This window comes from Heteronotia binoei, chromosome 2, assembly GCF_032191835.1.
Source record: "Heteronotia binoei isolate CCM8104 ecotype False Entrance Well chromosome 2, APGP_CSIRO_Hbin_v1, whole genome shotgun sequence".
In the NCBI taxonomy this organism is placed as follows: Eukaryota; Metazoa; Chordata; class Lepidosauria; order Squamata; family Gekkonidae; genus Heteronotia; species Heteronotia binoei.
Genome location: NC_083224.1, coordinates 24,962,002 through 24,988,913, shown reverse-complemented (window position 1 = coordinate 24,988,913; position 26,912 = coordinate 24,962,002). Strand labels below are relative to the sequence as shown.

General features: G+C 45.8%; 1 protein-coding gene across 1 annotated transcript in view; it reads left to right on the top strand.

Annotated features, from left to right (window-relative positions):
- CDH4 (cadherin 4) overlaps positions 1–26,912 on the top strand; it is a 1,291,203-nt gene that overhangs the window by 715,184 nt on the left and 549,107 nt on the right. Inside the window, exon 4 of the mRNA XM_060232964.1 lies at positions 14,504–14,727. Coding sequence (XP_060088947.1) covers positions 14,504–14,727 — 224 coding nt within the window. The remainder of the gene's footprint in view (positions 1–14,503; positions 14,728–26,912) is intronic.

The following is a 26,912-nucleotide window of genomic DNA, read 5'->3' as shown; positions in this document are numbered from 1 at the left end:
ATTCCCCACTCCTCCATATGCAGCTGCTGGAGTTACCTTGGGTCAGTCATAACTCTCTCAGAGATGTTCTCTCTTGGAGAACTCTCTCAGCTTTACCTACCTCACAGTGCATTTGTTGTAGGGAGGGGAAGGGGAAGGAGATTGTAAAACCGCTCTGAGACTTCTTCTGATAGTGAAGGGTGGGATATAAATCCAATCTCTTCTCTCTTTTTTTGCCATCTTCTGAGCATGGAGCAGGGGTCACTGGGGTGTGGGGGGAGGTACATGTGAATTTCCTGCATTGTGTAGGGTGTTGGACTTGATGACCTTCCAAGTCTATGATTCTAAGTCTTCCCCAGCTTTGGTCCCTAGGAATCTTTTAGCTGGTGAAGCCCTTCTGGCTCTGAGATCCAGAGGTTTAGTGCCTCTAACTGTGAAGGTTAAGAACCATCAGAAGAGCCTGCTGGATCAGACCAGTGGTCCATCTAGTCCAGCATCCTGGCTCACACAGTGAGCAACCAGTTCCTCTGGGAGGCCAGCAACAGGGCATAGAGCAGAGGTGTCAAACATGCAGTTCAGGGGCTAAATCAGGCCCCCGAAGGGCTCCTATCAGGTTCCTGAGCAACCAGCTGTCATCTACTTCCTTCTCCCTATATCTTGCTTCCTTCTGCACAACAGCTTGCTTTGCAAGGCTTGCTCAATTGCACAGGAGCTACAGAGCAAACTTCTGTTTTCTCCACTGGCTGAGGCTCCTCCTTGGGGAGGAAGGGGGGAGCAATAGCTTGCTTTGCCAGGCTCTCTCAATCACACAGCAGAGCTACTGAGCCAAGCCTCTCTTCCTGCGATTGGCTGATGCTCTCCCCCCCTCAGTCCTTTGGGGAAGGAAGAAAAGAGCCAGAGCTTCCTTTGCCCAGTTCCTGGATCCCATGGGAGAAATACAAACAAAGTATCTTTAAGACCAATGAGTGCTAATGTTTTAAGTATGTTTTTTAAGTTTTTCAAAATATATGTATATTTGTGTTTGTCTGTGTTCTGTATAAAATTTATATCTCTGCTACCTAATATTAAATAGGTACACCCATGGCCCCAGCCTGGCATGATGTGACCCAACCTGACATGGCCTGGCTCAACAAGGTCTCATTTATGTCAGATCCAGCCCTCATAACAAATGAGTTTGACACCCCTGGTAGAGGCTGAGGCCTTCCATTGATGTTGCCTCTTGGCACTGGGATTCATAGGTTTACTGCCTCTGAATATTGAAGTTCCCTTTATTCGCCATCTCTAGTAGCCACTGATAGACCCATCCTCCATGAATATGACTGATCCCTTTTTAACACTGTCTCTAAAGCTTAATTCATTGCAATAGCTCCTGGATATAAGGTGTCCTTGAACCTCTCTCTGCTTCTGACCCTGATGGTCAAAGACTAGGAGAGATCTGTGCCGAGGGAGACCCTTAGCTTGTTAGGAACATTAGGCTTAATTTCTCTCCTGACTCCCTTTGTCTCTAGGAAGGTTTATTTTAAACTAACAGAAAATAATTAGCAAATCGCAGAGGAGCTTTTGTCTATGAGGCAGTCATTTTCAGATAATGGAGCATAAAAGTCGACACAGTGACATAAGACAGAAGAGCAACATCTTGGAGTGCCTTGATGGAGTTTAAGCAGATGTTTAAGCATTTTTTTCCACACCGGGTAAGGGAGGTCTTTGCATTAGAAGCAGAAATTGAGAACAAGCAAATTGTGGGGAGGAGTCGGGGCTGTGATCATAGGAACACTTTCCTGGGAGTGAGTTAAATGGCACATTTGGATCTAAAGTGTTCTCACTGCACTGCAGCCAAGGACAGGTCTAACTCAGGATCCTCACATTCTTGAGAACCGATCGAAGCTTTGGTCCTTTGATACTGAATATTGTTCTTGAGGTTTGGTATAGCACAGGGGTGGCCAAACTCGCTTAACATAAGAGCTGCATAAAATAAATGGCAGGTCCTTGAGAGATGCAAGACATGAGCCCCAGAAGTTTGAGAACTGCAAGGAAGGAAGGAAGGAAGGAAGGAAGGAAGGAAGGAAGGAGATGGGGAAGGAGGGAGGGAGAGGTGAAAAGAAAGCAACTTTAATTTTAAATGCATTCTCCAAGCCACTGGCTGGCTTGGCAGTTGGAGAAGTGATTTAAAGAGACACATGATGGGGCAGTAGGGGCTTGGAGGGCCACACAAGATATGTGAAAGAGCCACATGTAGCTCCCAAGCCACAGTTTAGCCACCCCTTGCATAGTTTTATCTCCAGCTGATGCTTTGACAATAGGGTTATATCTAAAGATATCTGAGTATTCTAATGTGTTCAGAAGTGATCCTAGGCTAGGATATCTCATAGCTTCAGATCAGGGTTGCAGACCTCTAGGTAGAGACTGAAGATCTCCAGATGTGACAATTGCACTCCTGACAAGCAAGGTCATATCCTTTGGAGAAAATGCAGCCTTACAGGGTAGACCAGGGGTGGCCAACGGTAGCTCTCAAGATGTTTTTTGCCTTCAACTCCTATCAGTCCCAGCCAGCATGGTCAATGGCTGGGATTGATGGGAATTGTAGGCAAAAAACATCTGGAGAGCTACCGTTGGCCACCCCTATGGTAGACTGTATGACAGTATACCATTCCACCCCTCCCTAAACCCTGCTCTCTTGAGGCTCCACTCCCCAAATCTCCAGGAATTTCCCAACCTGCAGCTGGGAAACTCAGTGAATTGGGCGCTCAATGAAACTGCTGAGCAGCTGGGTTGGAATGGATAAAAAGAAGTCCTTCTTTACCCAAAGAGCAATTAACACATGGAACTCATTGCCCCAGGAGATGGTGGCAGCTACATGCATAGATGTCTTCAAGAGGGGATTGGAGAAACATATGAAGCAGATGTCCATCGGTGGCTTTTAGCCTCAGGGTATAGATGGAACTCTCTGTCTGGGGCAAGTGATGCTCTGTATTCTTGGTGCTTGGGGGGGGCGGGCAACAGTGGGAGGGCTTCTAGTGTCCTGGCCCCACTGATGGACCTCCTGATGGCACCTGTTTTTTGGCCACTGTGTGACAGTTTTGGACTGGATGGGCCATTGGCGTGATCCAACATGGATGCTCTTATGTTCTTATGACAACCCTATTTCAGATGCAGTTTTTGAACTCAACTGAAATCAGTGGTAAAGTGTATCATTTGCTGTGTGCTAGCTGTTTAACCACAGTTCCCATTTTATTCCATGCCAGATTAAATTCAGGTTTTGAACAAAGTCAGAACAAACCTTATTGTTATCATTGTATATGGAACCACTGTCAATAACAGCTGTACTTGTTGCCTTTTTTAGAAAAGTCAACCACCGCTTTGTTTTGAGTTGCTACCTGGCTCCTTGTCATTTTCTTTGATTCACATCAAGTCAATCCAGAATAAGAAGTCAGATTTTTACAGTTTGAGGTTTTCCAAACTGTGATATCTGGCCATTTGGAGAGGAATTGTTTGCTTTCTGAGAGCTCAGTTGCTAGATCAAAGCAAATCTCCTTGTGTGAGCCAACCGGAGCTCTTTAAAAGCTGGCTACTATAATTGTAAGACTGTGTCATGTAACAAGACCCAGAATAATCAAAATTGCTGGCTTTGAATAAAGGTAACCAGAGTTTGGTTATTTGTTTGTTTGTTTTGCTTGTTTGCTTGCTTGCTTGTTAACTTGTCTTCTCTGAGATAAGAAATTAATTTTTTCCAGTTCTGTGGGACCTTTTCCAGAAGGCTGAGGCCTAGACTGGATCAGATATTATGATAAACGGGGCTTTTTTGTAGCAGGAACTTCTTTGCATATTAGGCCACACACCCCTGTTGTAGCCAATCCTCCTGGAGCTTATAGTAGGCCCTGCATTAAGAGCCCTGTAAGCTCCCAGAGAATTGGCTACATCGGGGGGGGGGGGGGGTGACCTAATGTACAAAGGAGTTCCTGCTACAAAGAAGCCCTGATGATAAACATAATTTAAGATGGTTCTTTTCTTCTGCTAATCATAATTTGGTTGCTGCACATGCAAATAGGTCTGAGAGGCAAGTGAAAATAGATATATTAATTGCTGATATCACAAAGGAGGGGCAGGATTTCAATGTGATATAATGCCATTAAGTCCACTTTCCAATATGACCAATTTATCTAGGTGAGCTGATCTCTGTCGCTTGGAGGTCCACTGTAATCTCTTGAGGTTGGCTATATAAGGCTATCACAGGCAGGGGAGCTAACAAATCCACCTTTTGTGGGTGTCTTCCTGCCTGTAGGAAACCTGTGCTGCACCCAGCTCACTAGGCCCAAACTGCAGCTCGGGAGCCACATGTGGCTCTTTCACGCATATTGTGGGGCTCTCGAAGCCCCCACCACCCCGTCATCTGGCTTGGAGAAGGCATTTCTCTCTTTAAATCACTTCTCTGAGCCAAACCAGCTGGCAGCTTGGAGAATGCATATAAAGTTAAATTTGCTTTCTTTCCACTTAAGAACATAAGAGAAACCATGTTGGATCAAGTCAATAGCCCATCCGGTCCAACACTCTGTCACACAGTGACCAAAAAAAGCAGGTGCCATCAGAAGGTCCATCAGTGGGGCCAGGACACTAGAAGCCTTCCCACTGTTGCCCCCCCCCACAAGCACCAAGAATACAGAGCCTCACTGTCCCAGACAGAGTGCCATCAATACCCTGTGGCTAATAGCCACTGATGGACCTCTGCTCCATATGTAGACCTCTCTCTCCCACTTCTATTTGCTTGCTTGCTTCCTTCCTTCCTTCCTTCTTTCCTTCCTGCTCTCAAACATCTTACGTTCATGTCTTGTGTCTCTCAAACATCTGGCATTTGTTCTGTGTGCCTCTTATGTTAAACAAGTTTGGCCACCCCTACACTAGGCTATTAATTCATCACACCTAAGGCACAGACCCCTGAATTCTTCCCAAGATGCAGAAACCACTCCCATGTCCCCTTTCTGGTTAGGTGGGTGATTGTGAAAACTTCAGGTCGATTCTCCAAATAACATGTTTACCTTCCAAACTTGTGTTAAAACCAGAACAAAGTCTCAACAGACGACTTAATGGCAATCTAAGTTTTCCAAAATGAACAGGTTTAGAAGGGGGAGGACGTGTCTAGAAAAACTAATCTTTTTGCAGTCGAAAAGGTGGGAGGGATCAATGAAGGTGGGGAAACGTTGAGGCCGCGTTCCACGTGGAATGGATGTCGAAATTATTTTTTTGCATGTCAAACGGCAATAAAAAGGTGATGCCCTGAACGGTGGGCGGGGACACATTCACTCTGTGAAACAAAGCAGTCAAGTGGAGTGCCTTTGCACTGAATTTTGGAATAAACAGTAATTAAATCAAGGATACCATGACAGTGAAATTGCTCAGAACCTAACACTCCCACCGTAATTGCATAGAGACCCACATTTTAAAAAAAATACTACTAACTTTATCCATCATTTTCTATCAAACAGATTAGATGTGCTGGTGAACACCTCATAATTTTCACTAGCCGGAGGTGATGATGGTTGTGATGACAGCTCCAATGCTACTTGTGTACGTTTGCTCATATGGATGTGCTTCTGCCTGAGACACCTTTGCAGTGAAGAAGATAGAAGGGTTTAAAGAAAAAAGGAACATGCATATACAGTTGGGAGGCAAATGGTCCAAAGGGGGCTGTGGCTCAGTGGCAGAGCATCTGCTCCGCAGGCAGAAGGTCCCAGGTTCAATCCCCAGCATCACTGGTTAAAAGGACCAGGTGGTAGGTGATGTGAAAGGCCTTTGCATGCGACCCTGGAGAGCCGCTGCCAGTCAGAGTAGACAAGGGGCTGATTCAGTAGAAGGAAGTGATTTTTCTGCTAATTGGCAACCCTCTCGGGGTTGTTGTATGGATTACAGAGATCATGCAGGTAGAGCAAAGGAGACGCTGAACTAGATGAAGGCAGGTTTTAAAGGAAGCAGTATCCCTTCCCTTTTAATCTCAGTGAGAGCCAGTTTGGTGTAGTGGTGAAGTGTGCAGGCTCTTATCTGGGAGAACCGGGTTTGTCTCCCCACTCCTCCACTTGCAGCTGCTGGAATGGCCTTGGAGAATAGCTCTCGTAGGAGTTGTCCTTGAAAGGGCAGCTTCTGGGAGAGCTCTCTTAGCCCCACATACCTCACAGGTTGTCTGTTGTGGCAGGGGGGAGGTAAAGGAGATTGTGACCGCTCTGAGACTCTGGGATTCAGAGTATAGGCTGGGATATCAATCTTCTTCTTCTTCTTCTTCTTCTTCTTCTTCTTCTTCTTCTTCTTCTTCTTCTTCTTCTTCTTCTTCTTCTTCTTCTTCGACAGTTAAGAAGCCTGCTTTTGACTAGTAAACCAAGAGGGGATTGAAGGGGTGGGTGGTGGTGGAAATTTCCTTCAAGTTGCAGCCAGCTTGGTGACTTCCCTCATGGGGTTTTAAAGGCAAGAGAGGAACAGAGGTGGTTTGCTATTCCCTGCCTCTGTGTAGTGACCCTGGACTTCTTTGGAGCTCTGCTGTCCAAATAGTAACGAAGGCCGACCTGGCTTAGCTTTTGAAAACCAGTGAGGTTGGGTTAGCCTGAGCCATGTGGGTCAGGGCTAAGAATTGAAGGGTTAAGCATCCTCCTCCCTTCCTGCATGGCCTCAGCTGGCATGCATAAGCAATTGACTTGTTTTACACACTGAGAGAGATCATGAATCTATTTTGATCCTAAGGTCTTAAAGGTGCCACTGAAAACTTTGTACGCCAATTTCCTCTCTTTCTCTCTGCTAAGTGACAAATCTTGCTTCAGAAGGACCCTTGCTGTGGAGGGGCAAACTCCTCCAGAGTAAACCGCTAGATCAGGATGCCTCATCAGTCCAGGAGGGGAGGGTTAACTGCTCTGGAATGCCATATGGCTGAGGGCACTCAGTATACAAGTTCACATTGCCTAAGGTTGGGGATGTGGATGTGGAATAAGAACATCAGAAGAGCCCTGCTAGAGCAGAATGATGGCCCACCTAGCCCAGCCTCCTGTCTCACACAGTGGCCAACCAGTTCTTCTGGAGGGCCAGCAATGGGGGATAGAGGCCAAGGCCTTCATAAGAACATAAGAAGAACCCTGCTGGATCGAACTGGTGGTCCATCTAGTCCAGCCTCCTGTCTCACACACGGGCCACCCAGTTCCTCTGGAGGTCCAACAACAGAGCAGAGAGGCTCTTTCCCGATGTTGCTTCCTGGGACTGAGATTCAGAGGCTGACTGCCTCTGAATGTGGGGGTTCCCCTCAGTCACCCTGGCTAGTAGCCATTGATAGACTTATCCTCCACAAATCTCTCTAATCCCCTTTTTAAAGCTGTTTATTCACGTGGCCATCACTACATTCTCTGGCAGTGAATTCCACCTTTTAATCACTCCCTGTATAAAGTAGTCTTTCCTTTTGTCTGTCCTAAACCTACTGCCTATCAGCTTCATTGAATGCCCCGGAGTTCTAGTATTTTGGGAGAGGGAGAAATTTTTCCTCCTCGTCAACTCTCTCCTCTCCATGCATGATTTTATAAACCCCTATTATGTGCTCCCTTAGTGGTCTCTTTTCTAAACCGAAAAGTCCCAGACTCTTCGGCCTTCCTTCATAGGGAAGGTGCTCCAACCCCCTAATAATCTTGGTTGCCTCCTTGACTTTTTCCAGCTCTGTAATGGTATAATATAGCTCAGTCTGGTCAGGTCTCGGAAGCTAAGCAGGGTCAGTAATTGGATTGGAGACCATTAAAGAAGGCTCTGCAGAGGAAGGCAATGGCAAACCACCTCTGCTTCTCATTTGCCTTGAAAGCACCTTGCTGGGGTCACCATAAATTTGGCTGTGACTTGATGGCAAATATGTATGTACAGCTGCAACCATCTGACCCTTCAGGGCAGTTACTCATATGAAACAGAGTAGCTGAATGTAAGAGGAAGGTAGTACTATTTCCCTACCTTGTAAATCTACATATGTGCAAATTTATGAGTTTATTCACCTTAAGCAGAACATGCAATGTGTTCGTTAGGCTGAGGCACTTAAATATCCTGGGCGGTATGCTACCATTTCCTGTGGAGAAGGCATCACTCCCCTGTGTTGTGGCTCTTTCTGACCCCTGAAGGGATCATTCTTGGGACCAGCATGGAGGAACAATCTCATGGGTTGTGATTGGTCTATTGTGAGGAGGGACAAAGAATTGAAATTGCTCCTAAGAACATAAGAGAAGCCATGTTGGATCAGGCCAGTGGCCCATCCAGTCCAACACTCCGTGTCACACAGTGGCCAAAAAACCCAAGTGCCATCAGGGGGTCCACCAGTGGGGCCAGAGACTCCTCCATCCTTTTCCTCACATCCAACTCTACCAAGGGGGAAAAAGTCATTTGAACCTTGTCCCATTGTGACAGACAGAAGGCTGAGCCTATGGAAGGGCTCCTCCCACATCCAATCACCTTTCAGGAGGGGGATGGAATATTGGACAGAAGTGTGTAAGTAGTGAGCTCAGGTCTGCCTCAGGGAGAGAAGAGTGATAGGTCAAGTCTGGTTCAGCAAAATGGCAAACAAGTGGAAGAGTACCTCTGCTGGTAGCATGGCAGAGTAGTTTAGTTCTTCCTCTGGGAGAGAACAGAATGCCCAGTTATCCAGTCCCAGAGGGAACTGGATAAACATATGAAACAGAGGTCCATCCATGGCTATTAGCCACAGCATATTGTTGGAACTCTCTGTCTGGGGCAATGATGGTCTGTATTCTTGGTGCTTGGGAGGGGGCACAGTGGGAGGACTTCTAGTGTCCTGGCCCCACTGATAGACCTCCTGATGGCATCTGTTTTTTTTGGGGGGGGGGTCACTGTGTAACACAGAAGGTTGGACTGGACGGGCCATTGGCCTGATCCAACATGGCTTCTCTTATGTTCTTGTGTTCAGTTGTTAGACTTGTCTTTGGTGATGAGCAGACCATGAATTCAAGGTCTGGGCGTAATCCTGTGTGAGTGAAAAGATCTAACCTAATGGCTACTCCATAAAAGCTTGTTTGTACCTGAAAATCTTAAAGAACTTCGAATTATTGTACTTGGTAAAAGAATATCGGGTCTTGAAGAATAATTTATTTTTCCTTTGTACCCGATTAACTTATTACTTCAATAAAAAATTCTTGTGAAAAAAAAAAGAAACACACTCTGAAGCTATAACTAGCTTAAAGATATATATGTGCCTCAGCCAGGTTTCTCCTTTGACTGCCTAGAGACCTGTGCTCTGATCTGTTCTTTAAAACCAGCTTGTAAATAAATAATCCTCCTTTCTTGTTTACATACAACTCCTGCCTCAGTAATCTCTGTATTCTAATTGTGTACCACAAAACTTACCTCAGGGCAGCGAGCCCATCCTTACACATTTATTATCTTAAGAACACCTGCTAACTGAGGGGAAGGTTTATAGTTTAAAACAAATCTGTTTCCTCAAAATCATGGGAGGCTGTGTGAGTGCCCTCAGCTGGTAGAAAAGGTGTGTCACGGACACCCCTCGCCGCACGCCTCACTCTGCCATGCTTTCTGTATATGGAGAGGAAGATACTGTCAGATGCTATGTTACCTACTGACAGCATTTGGAGACATAAAGGAAGAGGCCTATATGTTTCCCCTGCATTTTCTCTACTTAGGAATAAATTAATTATTATTGTGTGTGTGTGTGTGTTTTAAGTGGGTCCTCCCCACAGCACCATTCCAAACCCATTTGGGCTCTCCTCCTTTTTTTTTTTTTCTTCATCAAAGAAGCCATCCCTTGTAGCCACTGCACAGCTTTGGGAACTCAGACCTGGTTCTTTAAGAACCATAACATGTAGGTCGGTCCTTGGTGAAACGGTGTTGTGGAAACTAAATCAAAAGAGGTTTTGGCTACATGTTAAGAACTTCCTGACCGGGAGAGCAGCTCTTTAGTGGAACAGGCTTCCTCAGGAGGCGATGGGCTCTCCTTCCTTGGAGGTTTTGAAACAGAGGTTAGGTGACCATCTGACAGCAATGCTGATTCTGTGAACATAGGCGGATCACGAGAAGGAGGGCAGGAAGGGTTGCATCGGTGCTTAGTTCTCGTGGCCCTTTCTTACATGCCTGGAGAAATGCTGTTTGCCACTTTGGGGTCAGGCAGCAATTTGACTCCAGGCCAGCTAGGCCAGGGATGCGGGAGGAGTTTTTTTTTTGGGGGGGGGGTTGTCATCTTCTGGGCATAGAGCAGGATTACTGGGGTGTGTGTTGGGGGGAAGTATTTGTGAGCTTCCTGCATTGTGAGGGAGTTTGGACTAGATGACACTGGAGGTCCTTTCCAGCTCTATGATTCTGTGACTCTGTGATTCAAAGATTCAACCCAGAATCCTCCCTCAAACCCGCTGTCTCCCTTTTGCAATTAGCCCGCCATCAAAAGACCCACTATTGTGCTTTCTCTAGCTTGATAGGTTTTTTTTATCAGATGGTGTTTACTTAAACCAGATTTCCCCAGCTTGTATCATGCCACAGAGCCTCGGAACTCTTTCATGAGCAAATGCAAAAGACTGTCAAACTGCGTGAGTCTTGACTGCATGCATCTGAGTCGGACAGAAGGATTTAGTTTCAGCAGTGGATTGGGGTTTTTTTAATTATTCTGTGACATAAAAAGTAAATCTGATAATGGGATGATGATGGACATTTAAATTGCCATTAAAGAACATAGAGGCATCCCATTTGTGAGGCAGATTGCCGGAGGCTCAGGGAAACCAGAGATCAACTGTGTGGCTAATGGTCTCTCAGCCTATTGAAAAGATAATGGAGGAAGGGGCGATCGGCTGTCTCTTAGATGTAATGAAACTTTGCCGACTGCTTGAAAAAGCAGCCTGCAGCGGTTTCCCTGGAAATGGCAGCAAAGTTCAACAGCTCCCTTGAAAGGTCAAAAAACAAAACAAAACCCAAATCAGTTGTTTTCCTTAAAGTTGGTTTGATGCTTCAAGCTTAGTGCCCATAATGAAATTCTGGGCCCCGCATTCTCTGATGGAGTAGGGCTCCCAACCAGTACTCCCTTAAGCTGTGGAGTCTTGTGAACAAGAACTCTACGCCATGAGCGACTGGCATTAAAGTTGTGAGCGACTGGCATTAAAGTTGTGAGCTACAGCATCAATTAGTTTGCTCCGGGGCCATATTTCCTGAGCTAAGGCAAAAATGTGTGAGTCAGAGGCTAAAGAACTGTGAGCTAGCTCACTAACTCAGCTTAGAGGGAACACTGCTCCCCACTTGCCTCTTCCCTTCTCCCCATTTCTTTGAAGCCCATGACTACCTTTTAGCACTCCATTAAAATGAAACCTGATGGAAGGTCTGGCTTCAGGTAATTACGGGGGCTCCCCAGGTCCTACCTAGCGGCTGGCATGCCCAGGCCTGGGCAAAACAACAGTAGCTTGAGGAGACTCAAGCCATTCTGCTACCCTGAATGTCCTCCTTCATTACTGCCCCAACCAATATCTACAGCCTCCATAGACGGCTGTACCGTGGACCCAGATGGCAGCAACTCAGGTGGAGGGCCCGTCTGCTTCTCCCAGTTCCACCTTCACCAAGTTGGTCCCGCTTGAGTGGTTTGAGCAGTAAACTGGCTCTGATTATAGCTACCACTGGGAAGGACAGCCAGTACCCTCTTCCATGCCCCCTGGTTGGTGGTGGCTGGTGGTACTTCTGACAGCCATTACTGTTTGTTCGGAGGGGGGAGCAACTAGTGGGCACAGAGCCCCCATGACTACCTTCCCTCTGACTATCTGGTGTCCATGGCAAGAGAGGAGGGAGAGGTCGACATAACCAAACCTGCCAGAGTCCCAATGCTACCACTGTTTCAGCCCAAAGAGGATGCAACTGCACTGTGGAAGCCCTCCCGCTCCCACGGATATGCTGCTCCCCCGTGCTGACCATGCCCAATCATATACATTTCTGGTCATCTTTGCTTCCATTCCTCCTCCTTCCTGTGTTGTCTCCTTCCCCTTTCTGTGGTGTTTCCTTTACTCAAGAAGCTTTTTGTCTGCACCAGAGGCCTTGCTCAGTCTTTCAGAGGGTAGCCATGTTTATCTGCAGTAGAACTAGGGCTTTTTAAAAGCAGGAATGCACTGGAACGCAGTTCTGGCCGGCTTGGTGTCTGGGGGTGTGGCCCAATATGCAAATATGTTCCTGCAAAAAGTCATGTGTGAAACAATGGTGATATCAGGGGGCGTGGCCTAATCTGCAAATGAGTCCCTGCTGGGCTTTTTTGGCAAAAAAAAAAAAAAGCCCTGAGTAGAATAACTAGATTCAAGTCCAGTAGCACTTAGAAACCAAAAAAAGATATTTGGGTTGTAAGCTTTCAGGCTGTATATTTTTGGGTCATAAGCTTTCAAGGGTCAAAGCTTATGTGCAGTCCTGAGAGACGGAGCCTTTTCTGTTGTGGCACCTCATAAAATACATCTGATGAAGAGGGCTTTGACTCTTCAGAGCTTATGAGTCATAAGCTATCAAGAGTCAAAGCCCTCTTCATCAGATACAACATCTTTGACCCTTGAAAGCTTATGCCATGAAAATTGTGTTGGTCTTTAAGGTGCTACTGGACAGGGCCGGATCTGGGGGAGGGGGCAGAGGGGGGTACTTGCCCTGGGCGCCGACGGAGGGAGGGCGCCAAATTGGGTATGGAGTCCATTGCATTCTATGGGACCATAAGATAGAATGGCCCATAAGGGGGAGCCATTTTTTAATTTCGCCCCCCCTCAAAAAACATGTCGATCCTGTCCTGCTACTGGACTAACAGATTCATAGAGTTGGAAGGGATCTCCAGGTTCACCTAGTCCAACCCCCTCCACAAAGCAGGAAATTCAGAGGTACCTTCCCCCCATAGGAAGAAAAAATCCGTAATTCTGTAGCAAAGCTGGCCTGGAGAAAAATTGCTGCCTGACCCCAAAGTGGTGAACAGAATTTCCCTGGGATGTAAGAGGGGGCCACAAGAACTAAGCACTGATGCAACCCTTCCTGTCCTCCCTCTCATGATCTGCCTAAGTTCACAGAATCACCATTGCTGTCAGATGGCTGTCTAGCCTCTGTTTCAAAGCCTTCAAAGAAGGAGCGCCCACCACCTCCCAAGGAAGCCTGTTCCACTGAGGAACCATTCAAATCTTCTTGCTCAGTGTGTCCCTGTTGGCAGGAATTTGATGTGCAGTCCTGAGAGACAGAGCCTTTTCTGTTGTGGCACCTCATAAAATACATTAGTTTGTCAACTAAAACCTATCTGACTCCAAGTTTACTGAGCTTCAGGCTTCAGGCATAAACATTTATTCTTCTCTCCAGGTTGCTTGGTGTGGCATAGTAGTTGTTCGACTTGAATCCTCACTCTCTTATGATTCCATGGAAGTTTGCTGAGTTATATTGGGCTAGTAGTTGTCTTTCTGCCTAACCTACCCACATCAGAAGATGGTTGTTGTGAGGATAACTGGAGGAGGAGAATAAAGTTATAAGCTTCTTTGGATGTTTGTCAGGGGGGAAAAACAGAATACCAGTTTCCAAATAAATGATATATTGTCTTCTTCTCCCTGATCTCAGTATTTTTAAAATTATGGTGAGTTGGGAGACTAAGGGCTTTTCTGCTTTATCATTTTTCTTGCTTTTAAGTTCCTGTTTCTTTTGGGAATCCCCCCTCCCCCCATCCTGCACATGTTTTGCTCCCTCTGTCAGGATATTTTTATAGCAAGAACTCCTTTGCATATTAGGCCACACACCTCTGATGTAGCCAATCCTCCAAGAGCTTACAGGACTCTTCTTACAGGGCCTACTGAGAGCCAGTTTGGTGTAGTGGTTAAATGTGATGACTGTTATCTGGGGAGAACCGGGTTTGATTCCCTACTTGCTCCTGCTGGAATGGCCTTGGTCAGCCATAGCTCTGACAGAGGTTGTCCTTGAAAGGGCAGCTGCTGTGAGAGTTCTCTCAGCCCCACCCATCTCACAAGGTGTCTGTTGTGGGGGAGGAAGATAAAAGAGATTGTGAGCCGCTCTGAGACTTTGAGATTCAGAGTGGAGGGCGAGATATAAATCCAATATCTTCTTCTTCTTCTTGGAGGATTGGCTACCCCATGGGGTATGTGGCCTAAAATGCAAAGGAGCTCCTGCTATATAAAAAAGCCCTGCTAATGGTCCATTTGATATTACATTGGTTTATGGCCAGCATAGCTCCCAGAAGACTTAAACTGAAGGTTTTTATGCTGGACATAAGGTGATGTAAATATCAACTTAAGCAAAAGATGTGCAGAACAGGGTGGGAGGGGGAATAAAAACAGGAATGTACAAGCGAGGAAAATTAAAATGCAGAAAAGCCCCTAGAATAACCGTTGCTTCTTATTCCAATGTTTTACGATGCTTTTTATTACTAGTTGGTTTCTTCTTTTCTCTTTTATATTCTTCATTGTTTCAGTAGGTTTCCTACAGTGTTAAGGTTTGCTATTTGCAGCTGCCTCGTCTAGAAAGAGAGATTCAGGGCAATAAGGAATAATCATAATCTTGCCTTCCTTTCCAGTGAAATTTAGCGACTGCTCAGAGACCAAGGGAATCCGCTACGAAACCGACAACTTGGACTTCAAGGTGAGGACCGATGGAACTATCTACGCTACCCAAGAGGTGCAAATCCCCTCGGAGCAGACAATGTTTATGGTGACGGCATGGGATCTCCAGGCCTTAGAAAGATGGGAAACAATGGTCAGGTTACTGGTGGGAGACAAATCACAGCACAAGGGACATAAGGTAAAGAATGATGACAGCGGTGATATTCCTCTTCTTTGAAACAGTAGAGTAGTTAATCGAGCATTGATTCTGTAAAAGCTCAAAGCAGCTTGGGGAGGGGACGTGGCTTAATGGTAGAGCATCTGTTTGGCATGCAGAAGGCCCCAGGTTCAATCCCCGGCACCTCCAATCAAAAGGCTCGGGTCATAGGTAATGTGAAACACCCCAAGTTGAGACCTTGGAGAGGTTCTGACGGTCACAGTAGACAATGCCGAATTCTCAATGGACCAGGGGTCTGACAAGGTAGCATTGTGTGTGTTGATGCAGGGTTGTCAGTTCTTGGTTGGGAAATTCCTGGAGATTTTCAGGATGGAGCCTGGGGAGGGGTGGTTTTTGGGGAGGGGCAAGACCTCAATGGGAAATAATGCCTTAGAGTCTACCTTCCAAAGCATCCCTTTTCTCTTTTTGGTCAAAATCACTTTTATTATTGCAATGTATTGTAATAATATTTATATAAAATAAAAACCATTAAAGAAAGTACTAATGCAAGAATAATACCAATACATTACTTTTCACCCCTTCCATCCCCCTTTTTCTGACTCCAGCCGGTGTTTACTTAAATTGCTATAAAGACAAGGTAATAACTCTTAAAAAATCTTATACTCTAATCTCTTAACCTTTATCAAAAGAAAAAGATACTTTTAATCCAGTAAAAAAAACAAAACATTTCTTTATAACCATTCAACTGTTTTCAAACATTGCTAAATGTCCCTTTACTTCCCAATGTTTTTCAACATATATTTGAAATTTCTCGCAATTCATCTTAAACTTCTCCAAACCATAGTCCTTTAACATTCTTGTAAGTTTGTCCATTTCACTCCAAGACATAACTTTTAAAATCCAATCCCATTTTTCTGGTATTTTATCTTGCTTCCATAGCTGCGCATATAATATCCTTGCAGCTGAAAGTAGATACCACACAATAGTTCTATCTGATTTCAAAAAACTTTCCATTTGTAATCCCAATAAAAATACATCTGGAGATCTCTTGACATCATAACCTAAAATTTTTGATAGTTCTTTCTGAAGCATTTGCCAATATTGTCTTGCTTTTTCACATGTCCACTGCATGTGGTAAAAAGAACCTTCATGCTTTTTACATTTCCAACATCTGACATCTGATTGCTCATTTTTGCCAATTTCTTAGGTGTCATATACCATCTATATAGCATTTTAAAGCAGTTCTCTTTAATGTTATAACATGTAAATATCTTCATAGAGTTCTTCCACAAGTGTTCCCATGAGTCCATTTGTATTTCTTTGTTTATGTTAATTGCCCATTTTATCATTTGAGATTTAACTACTTCATCTTCCATAGACCATTTCAATAACAATTTATAAAGATATCAATTTGTCATTATCACCAAACAGCATTCTTTCCAATTCTGTTTGTTCTTGTCTTATACCTTCATTTTTAATGTCCTGTTCCACCAAGCTCCTAATTTGTTGCATTTGAAACCAATTATATTTGTAGTCCAATTCTTCTACCGATTTTAGTTCAACTTTCTCACCATGCATCTTTAACAGTTGTTTATATGACAACCACTTCACTTCGGAGGTATCTGAATATAACTTTATTATTTCCATTGGCACAATCCAGAGCAGTTTTCTCTCATCGCCATATCTTTTTGTATTTTAACCATGTATTCAACAAATTTCTTCTTATATAGTGATGTGGAAAAAAAACGTCCATCTTATTTTTCCCATAGTACATATAAGCATGCCAACCAAAAATATTTCCATGACCTTCTAGTGTCAGTAGTTTTCTATTTATGATGCAAAGCATCCCTTTTCTCCAAGGTAACTTCTATTTTACCTTGAGACTAGGGCTTTTTTTTTTTTTTAGCAGGAACTCCTTTTCATATTAGGCCACACACCCCTGATGTATCCCATCCTTCTGGAGCTTACAGTAGGCCCTGTACTAAGAGCCCTGTAAGCTCTTGGAGGATTGGCTACATCATGGGTGTGTGGCCTAATATGCAATGGAGTTCCTGCTACAAAAGAAGCCCTGTTGCTGCAAAAGAAACCAGTTGTTATTCCACATCTCCAGCCACCAACTGGAAACCCTAGTGTTCACATGTTCCTTTTGTGTCTTTCTTCTTTCCGTAACTGAAAGAATAACTGTCAAAATGATGACATCATAATGCTGTATGGGTAACATACAGGGCTGTCAACCCCCAGGTAGGGCCTGGAGATCTGGAATTGCAAACTTATCTGCAGACATCAGTTCTCCTGGAGAAAATGGCTGCTTTGGAGGGTGGACTCTATGGCATCATGTCTTATCTCCTCCCCTGTCTCCATCCCTGAATCTCCAAGAATTTCCCAACTGGGAGCAGGCAACCCTAGCAGCACATGAACTGTATCCTATGCCAGGAGGGCTGATGGAGAGCGTGGTGGTCGAGAAGACCACCCAAGAAACCTCTCCTTTGCTCCTGTATCTCTTTTCAAATGGTGATAGCTGATTAAAATGTGCAGGACTTCCTGAAATGTACGGCTTTTGATTTCAGTCAGGGAGGGATCATGTGTGTGCCAGCCCCTCTGTGCTCAAAAAAAGTACAATTGTTTGTATATGCAAATATTTCTCCTTGGGCGGGATCCTGGGAAGAAAGCTGTGGGAAGCAGCAGAGGACAGGTGAAGAGTTACGCCCTTTCACCCTCTCTTCCTCCCCTGCAAATGTCCCTTGCCTCTGGAGAGCCAGTTTGGTGTAGTGGTTAAGGCTCTGGGTTTAATTCCCCACTCATCCACTTGCAGCTGCTAGAATGGCCTTGGGTCAGCCACAAGTTCCCTCAAAGCTGTTCTACAAAAGAGCAGTTTCTGTCAGAGCTCTCTCAGCCCCACCTACCTCACAAGGTGTCTGTTGTGGGGAGGGGAAGAGAAACGAAATTGTAAACTTCTCTGAGACTCCTTTAGGTAGTGAAAGGCGGGGTATGAATCCAATCTCTTCTCTTCTTCTTCTGTTTTCAGCGGAAAATACTGCAATGGGAATTCGACTTTCTGTCTATTACATTTTTATCCTACTCTTCCTCCAACAAACTCAGGGAATGCCCTGCACAATGCCCTTATGTGTTAGGTTGGCCTGAGAACGTAGACACCTGGCTAAACAGGGAATTTAACTCAGTCGTATTGATTGATTGACTGATTGATTGAGATTTCAGTCCTGCCCACCCCTGCAAGCAGGCTCAGGGTAGTCAATAAGACAGATAAAAAACTATCCTACTGTAAACATCACTCCACATTGGCATTGTCACATAATATCTTGCTCCATCCAGGTATGGCCAAGAACATAAGAACATAAGAGAAGCCATGTTGGATCAGGCCAGTGGCCCATCCAGCCCAACACTCTGTGTCACACAGTGGCCAAAAAACAAATGCCATCAGGAGGTCCACCAGTGGGGCTAGAAGCCCTCCCACTGTACCCCCCAGCACCAAGAATACAGAGCATCACTGCCCCCAGACAGAGAGTTCCAACAATACACGGTGGCTAATAGCCACCAATGGACCTCTGCTCCATATGCTTATCCAATCCCCTCTTGAAGCTGTCTATGCTTGTAGCCACCACCATCTCCTGTGGCAGTGAATTCCACATGTTAATCACCCTTTGGGTGAAGAAGTACTTCCTTTTATCAGTTCTAACCCATCTGCTCAGCAATTTCATTGAATACCTACGAGTTCTCCTATTGTGAGAAAGGGAGAAAAGTACTTCTTTCTCTACCTTCTCTATCCCATGCATAATCTTGTAAACCTCTATCGTGTCACCCTGCAGTCGAAGTTTCTCCAAACTAAACAGCCCCAAGTGTTTTAACCTCTCTTCATAGGGAAAGTATTTCAAAACTTTAATCATTCTAGTTGCCCTTTTCTGGACTTTCTCCAATTCTATAATATCCTTTTTGAGGTGCGGTGACCAGAATTGCACACAGTATTCAAAATGAGACCGCACCATCAATTTATACAGGGGCATTATGATACTGGCTGATTTGTTTTCAATTCCCTTCCTAATAATTCCCAGCATGGCGGTGGCCTTTTTTATTGCAATCGCACACTGTCTTGACATTTTCAATGAGTTATCTACCACGACCCCAAGATCTCTCTCTTGGTCAGTCTCTGCCAGTTCACACCCCATCGACTTGTATTTGTAGCTGGGATTTTTTGATTAAACAGAGAATCATTGGTGGAGTTTTTTTAGACCCTAGCAGCCTGCTTCCTTTCAGAAGGGTTTCAAATTGCCATGACATGCCTAGATTTCGGGAAAGGGTGAACGGAAGAGAGAACCTGAATAATAAATAAATGCAAGTGCAGCAGACGGACAGGTTTTCCCAAACAGGAGCTGCAACCTGCAGTAGTGAGAATCTTGTGGATAATTTGACAGCCATGAATCCAGTTCCCTGCACACAGGCTTTCAGGTTAATGTTACTGAAGGGGAGAACTGACTTTTGAGCATGGATCTTCTTGATTCTTAAAAGGCCATTTGATCATCATCTCAATTGGACTTTGGTGAGCTGGAGAGAATTTTTCACACTCGCTAGCCTCCAAGACTTCCTTGTTTGGAGACGTATCGCCCCCTCTGGCTGAGACACGGCCTCCAGACGAAGGCCCGGAAAGGAAAGCTGTGTTCTTGGCTACTTCCGAAGATCTAGCCAAGCACTTCTTCAGGGTAGAGTCAGCTTAGTTCCTAGGATCAGAGATTTGGGGGGGCATAGAGGCCATCTAGTCAAGCCCCCTGCTCAATGCAGGATCTGCTTAAAGCATCCCTGAAAGTGCTTGCCCAGCCGCTGCTTAAAGACTACTAGAGAGGGGGAGCTCACCGCCTCCCTTGCTAGCTGATTTCACTGCTGAACTTCCCTTGCTATAAAAGAAGAACTTCCTAATATCCAGCCAGTAGCTTTCCGATGGCCATTCAAGCTCATTATTGCAAGTATGCATACAATCCTGAGGCTCTTTGTATCCCTTGCTCTAAATTTCTTTCATTGATCTCTGTAGCTTTACATAAATGCCATTAGTTATTGAGAGGGAGTGGCATGGTATCATCAGGGCTTTTTTTGTAGTAGGAACTCCTTTGCATATTAGTCCCCACATCCCAGTACAGCCAATCCTGGACCAGACTAGGGATATACTGAATTTGGGAGGGACTTTGGTTCCATTCTGCAGGTGTCCAGGCCATGCTAAGCCTTGAAGATGTTGGAGCTGTGGTAGGTTAAAACAAAGCACTGTTGTCTATGCCAGGTCAGCTGTAGTGCACTTTGATAAAAGCATCAGAGATCTCCACATTTGTGGAATAGTGTTGCCAGGCCTCCCACCTATCATAGCTGTCACAATACATACAGGGCTTTTTCTGTAGCAGGAACTCCTTTGCGTATTAGGCCACACATCCCAATGCAGCCAATCCTCCTGGAGTTTACAGTAGGCCCTGTACTAAGAGCCCTGTAAGCTCTTGGAGGATTGGCTGCATCAGGGGTGTGTGGTTAATACGCAATGGAGCTCCTGCTACAAAAAAAGACCTGCACAAGGATATAGACATGTAGTAAGTTCACTCATGCCTTGACTTGGATGACGTTGGTTAGCCTGATTTCATTGGACATCAGATGCTAACCAGAGTCAGCCCAGGTTTGTATTTGGATGGGAGACCACCATGAAAATCTAAGGTTACCATACAGCAACAAGCAATGGCAAAATACCTCTGGTAAGGCCGCACTGAGCCCTGTAAGCTCTTGGAGGATTGGCTACATCAGGTGTGTGACCCAATATGCAACGGAGTTCCTGCTACATCCCGCCACCCCACCCCACCCCACCCCTGGTATCACACAATTGTGTCAGATCTCGAAAGCTAAGCATGTACTCATGGATGAGAGTCCATCAAGAAAGACTCTTCAGAGGAAGACAATGGCAGACCACCTCTTCTTCTCACCTGCCTAGCAAACCCCTTGCTGCCAGTTTGGTGTAATGGTTAAATGCGTGGACTCTTATCTGGGAGAACCCGGTTTGATTCCCCACTCATCTACTTGATGCTGCTGGAATGGCCTTGGGTCAGCCATAGCTCTTGCAAAGTTCTCCTTGAAAGGGCAGCTGCTGGAAGAGTTCTCTCAGCCCCACCTACCTCAGAGGGTGTCTGTTGTGGAGAAAGAAGATATAGGGGATTGTAAGCAGTTCTGAGTCTCTGATCCAGAGAGAAGGGTGGGGTATAAATCTGTGGTCTTCTTCTTCTTCTGGGATGACCATACATTCATTATGATTTGATGGCTCGTGCGTACCTACGTATTTGTGACCAATGAAAGGTTTGTGATCCAATGACCTGTTATGCAGAAATGTGGAGGTATAAGGCTGGAGGGACTCCACAAGCACATGAAGCTGCTATATGCCAAATCAGATCTATCAAAGTCAGTATTGTCTAATCTGACTGGCAGTGGCTCTCCAGGGCCTAAGACGAAGGTTTTTCTCCTCACAACCTAATTATTTTAACTGGAGATGCAGGGGATTGAACGCGAGATCTCCGTATGCCAAGCAGATGATCTAACGTTGAGCCGCAGACCCAGCTGCATCCACACATCGTTGGCTATTACACCATCGCAATCCTTTGCAACTGGACTGACATGTCTGTACAAGGATAATTCAATTGAAGATTTTTTTTTTTTCCTGTGGCACCGTGCTAATGTGGGGATGTAGCCCTGGTTAGCAGAAACTTAGAGCTTGTCAGTGTTTTTGAGGAACCAAGTCTACTTCCTCCTATTGTGGGGGTGTAGTCCCATATTTATTCCAGGAAACCTTTGAGCAGGCCTTGAATTCAGCAGGAGCTCACAGGAGCGCAGCTCCTGAACCTTTCTGAGGGTTCCCTCTCTTCCTCCCCACCTACCTTGTCCATTCAATAGTAGGTTGCAGCTGCATAACAATCCCTGGATTAGGAGAGCGGGCAGTCAGCCAGCCAGCAGAGGCTTTGCCATGCCCCCAGCAGCCCTCATTAACCCCCGGAGAAGCCTGTACCACTCTTTCCCCACTTCTTATGTGATTTTGGGCAGTGGGTGGCTTTGCTGGCCTTTTGACTGGAGGGGGAGTGCCCAGGAGAGCCCCAGGAGACCGAGGCCTGCTTGGACTGGCTGGATATCCAGCCAGCCCAAGCAGGCCTCACTCACACAGGGCTCTCCTTTCTTGCATTTTGGCTGGTGAGGGCAGCATATGCTAATGAGCTCCACCACCTATTTTTCTACAAAACGATCCCTGCCTTTGAGCGTATTTTCTCCAGAATAAAGTTGCAGTGTCTCTGGTTTTGGACGTGGGCTGCTCACATTGGTAGAATTCTGTACTATAGGATAACTAGGAACAGTAGCTTGAGAGAGGCCCTGCTCCCAACCCATGCAGACCCAGGAAGGCAGGCTCCAAGGAGCACACACTCTGCCGCCCTGCCCCACTGCTCTTGGCTTCCCGGGTGTGTAGGTGAAAGCGGGGTTGGGCAGTGGCCTGTGTGCTCCTTGGAGCTTGCCAAGGATAGACTCTAAGGAGTGCATATGCTGCCACCCCGCCCCGCCACTCTCAACTTCCTGGGTTTGCACAGACTCGGGAAGCCAAGAGCAGCAGGGTGGGGGTAGGGGCGTCTGGTAGTGCCCCTGTAGGCCAGTTGGCACTCTAGGCGGCCACCTACCTGGCCTACTCCTACACGCCAGCCCTGGTCTGATGGGCTGTGGTTCAGTGGCAGGGAAGAAGTTCTGTGTGGGGGAAGTGCCAGCTTCACTTTGGCACCTGAAGTTAAAGGACCTCAGGTATCTAATACCAGTAGTGAACAGTGCCATCAAGTCATTCTCCGCTTACAGTGACCCTGAAGAGTTTTCAAAGCAAGTGATCAACAGAGGAGTTTTGCCATTGCCTGCCACTGTGTAGCAGTCAGGGTCTTCCCTGAGGGTCTCCTGCTCAAGTCCTAATGATAGTTGACCCTGCTTAGCTTCCAAGATCTGACAAGACTGTGCTAGCCTGAGCCATCTGATGATAGGAAAGACCTTTCGCTACCTGAGACCCCAAAGAGACAGTGCCAATCATAGCAGATAACACTGAGTTACGTGGAAATATGCTTTGACTTGGGATAAGGTAGCATTTAACGTACTTCGTTTGTTCTTGTATGTCATATGTACCCAGGGATGGAATTCTAGCAGGAGCTCCTTTGCATATTAGGCCACACACCCCGGATGTAGCCAATCCTCCCAAGAGCTTACAAAAATGAGCCTTGTAAGCTCTTGGAGGATTGGCTACATCAGGGGGTGTATGCAAAGGAGCTCCTGCTAGAATTCCACCCCTGTATGTACCCCATCCATAGGAAACTGCATACTTTAATGTCACACTGGTTTTTTTAGAGTAGATTTTGGCGTTCCAGGTGGATCTGGGTTTTCTTGGGAAAACTGGGGAAAAAATCCTCCCCTCCAAAAAAAGTCCTGGATATATTCAGGAGCTACTGGGCAGAACCAGCAGACAGTTTGTTGGGTTTCTACTGCAATCCCTTTAAAGGGACTGCAGGAGACGGCCCCAGGATCAGCCGTGCTAGTGCAGAGCAGACTGTTCCAGCCGGCTCAGCTTGAGGATGGCTTCTCAGGCAGCCTGGTTTAAGCCTTTGCTTATTACGCCACGCCCCCCTGATGTGGCCAATCCTCCAAGAGCTTACTGGGCTCTTCGTACAGGGCCTACTGTAAGTTCCAGGAGGATTGGCTACATTAGGGGTGTGTGGCCTAATATGCAAAGGAATTCCTGTTACAAAAAAAGCCCTGTGGCAACCTATTGGGTCACCATGAGTCAGCTGCTACTCGACTGCTCTTTACACCTACATTGTCCAGCCTGGCCAATGCTGGCCCATTTTTCCTTCCATATTTCACTGTCCTTTCCAGCCTGCCCCTTAACATTCCTACCAAGCCCCGGCATTCATCAAACCAGCTGCAACATGTTTCGACTTTAGTAAACATATTTGATTGGGAATTCATATAATATTTATGCTTGCTGAACTCTGGTTCAAGGCGAAGGGAACTATGGCTTTTTTAAAATGCATAGCAATTTTTTCCCCCTTAAAAAGCTTTATTAGCGTAGAGTTGGAGGGTAAGGGGGGCGGGAACCAGCGGAAAACAAAACTAATGACAGGGTCACGAACTGTATTATTTTATGTCATCTCGGCGGGAGGTTGGATTTCTGTTTTATTTAAAGCTTCTCGCACTGATGAGAAAAATAAGAGTTTTATTTGCAAAGGAAATGAGGCAGGTTCACTGGATTATTTGAGGATATCAAAACAGCTCTAAAACCCAGCATTATCAAGTCAAATTCCCCAATGCAGTTTTGGGCACTGACCTTAACGTGGCCCTTCTGGGAAATAAAACCAGCATCCTTTTTTTTTTCTTTTTTGGCGGTCTTTCAGAAGAGCATGAAGTAAACAGACGCATACTTCACAGCCGTTGTAGGGTCTGTAGTGATTTCTTCAGAGTACTTAGATGGATCTAAAGGTGCTTCTTGCCAAGTTCCATCTTCTTATGTTTCCTTCTCATCTTTGAGTAGAATGACCCGTAGGTTTTTCTTTCAATCTGAGTCTTTGAGGGACGGAGTAGATAAACAACTTGGCACTTTGTACAGCTGTTGCTGGTCCGCTGCGGGTCTGAATCCAGGCGATGGAGAATCCTGTTAGAATGCTTGCCCATGGAAAGGAGGATCGATTTCCAACTCACCTTACCCCGCTCTCACGTTCGTCTTCTCAGCACGGCTTCCTTCCAATTTCACGCTTTCTGCCCCAGGGCTGCAGCAATCATCGGCATGTTCACGAAGCAACCGGAAACTGCTAAAAAACAGTTTCTGTTTGCTGCACAAAAACGCCGACACCTGCTGCAGCCCCGGGGCAGATAGTGTGAAATAGGAAGGAAGCTGCGCTGAGAAGACGAACGTGAGAGCGGCGTAAGGTGAGTGGGAATTCAGTCGAGGTCTCCCAATGCATTCAGGCATCAAAGTGGGCTGCAGTTAAGGAGGGGTCGTTTTGTAGAAAAAGAGATGCCGGAGCACAACTCATTTGCACATGCCACACACCTCTGACATCACCAGAAGGTGTACTCAATTCTGTCAGCTCAGCATCTACCCTCAAATGCTTCTTGAATTATAATTGTCCTAAGAAAACCTTACTCCCATCATACTTTTTAAAATACTTTCTCCTATCTGGTCCCAGTGGCATGATGATGATTTCCATCTGTCTGCTTTATATGTTTTGGTTCTTTTCCCATTTTTTTTGTGAGAAAAAATATTAGAAAGTTTGTCAAATCTTAAGAGTTCAGCACAATTCTCACAGGGGGTTTGAACAATGGAGCCCAGAAGCAAATGTCTGAGGAGGAGAACTGAGGACTCCAGATTTATACCCTGCACTTCTCTCTGAATCAGAGACTCAGAGCGTATTACAATCTCCTATATCTTCTCCGCCCCAAACAGACACTCTGTGAGGTGGGTGGGGCTGAGTGGACTCTCACAGCAGCTGCCCTTTCATGAACAACCCCTGCCAGAGCTAGGGCTGACCCAAGGCCATTCCAGTAGGTGCAAGTGGAGGAGTGGAGAATCAAACCCGGTTCTTTCTCCCAGATAAGAGTCCGCTTACTTAACCACTACACCAAAATGGCTCTTTGGGGGGAGGGGGTTAGTAAGAAAGAGCGCAATAAAAATTTAGAGGTTCTGGAGCTCTGCTCCTGTGAGCTCCTGCCCAAAATGAGGTCTGCAGTTAAGTAAAAGTTTCCGTGAAGCTAGCTTGTGCGAGCACCTCATGCCTTTCCTCTCCTTTTTTCACACAAAATTGTGGTTACAACTAACTGGAGTTACTTATGATGGGTGGTGGAAAGTGCTGTCGAATCACAGACAACTTATGGTGACCCTGTGGGATTTCTAGGCAAGACACAGTCAAAGGTGGCTCGCCATAGTCTGCCTCAAGTTGTTTCCGATTTATGGCAGCCTTATGAACAAATGACCTCCAATGGGTCCTATCATTAACAGCCTTGCTTAGGTCTTGAAAACTGAGGACCGAGTCTTCCTTGACTGAGTCCATCCATCCATTGATCACTTTATTATTTAATCTGGACTTTATCTCTTCAAAAGTTAAATTATCTTGGTTATTCAGGAACAGGGCTTTTTCTGTAGCAGGAACTCCTTTGCATATTAGGCCACACACCCCTGATGTAGCCGATCATCCAACAGCTTACAGTAGGCCCTGTAAGAAGAGCCCTGTAACCATAGAATAGGGAATTGAATGTAAATTGACCATCATCGATAATAAAATAATCAAGGTCAAGCATCATCTACACTGACTGGCAGCAGTTCTCCGGGGTCTCAGGCCAAGGTCTTTCACATCACTTCCTGCCTAGTCCTTTCATTGAATCAAAGAATCATAGAGTTGGAAGGGATCTCCAAGGTCATCTAGTCCAACCCCCTGCACAATGCAGGAAACTTACAAACACTTCCCCCTAAATTCACAGGATCTTCATTGCTGTCAGATGGGCATCTAGCCTCTGTTTAAAAACCTCCAAGGAAGGAGAGCCTACCACCTCCCGAGGAAGCCTGTTCCACTGAGGAAGTGCTCTAATGGTCAGGAAGTTCTTCCTAATGTTGAGGCGGAAACTCGTTTGATTTAATTTCAACCCATTGGTTTTGGTCCTACTTTCTGTGGCCACAGAATACAATTCCACACCATCCTCTATATGACAGCCCTTCAAGTACTTGAAGATGGTGATCATATTACCTCTCAGCCACCTCCTCTCCAGGCTAAACATGCCCAGCTCCTTCAACCTTTCTTCATAGGACTTGGTCTGCAGACCCCTCACCATCTTCGTCACCCTCCTCTGGACCCGTTCCAGCTTGTCTATATCCTTCTTAAAATGTGGTACCCAAAACTGAACACAATACTCCAGGTGAGGTCTTACCAGAGCAGAGTAAAGTGATACCATCACTTCACGTGATCTGGACTTCTGTTGATACAGCCCAAAATTGCATTTGCAATTTTCTCACGCTGCTCTCATCTAACTGGCTATTTTTACAGCTGGAGATGCCGGGGATTGAACCTGGGACCTTCTGCATGCAAAGCAGAGCCTCTTCCACTGAGCCAAAGCCCCTCCTTAGCTATTTCCTGCAGGCTCCTGGTTTCATTCACCTAATCGTGACGCTGGCCTTG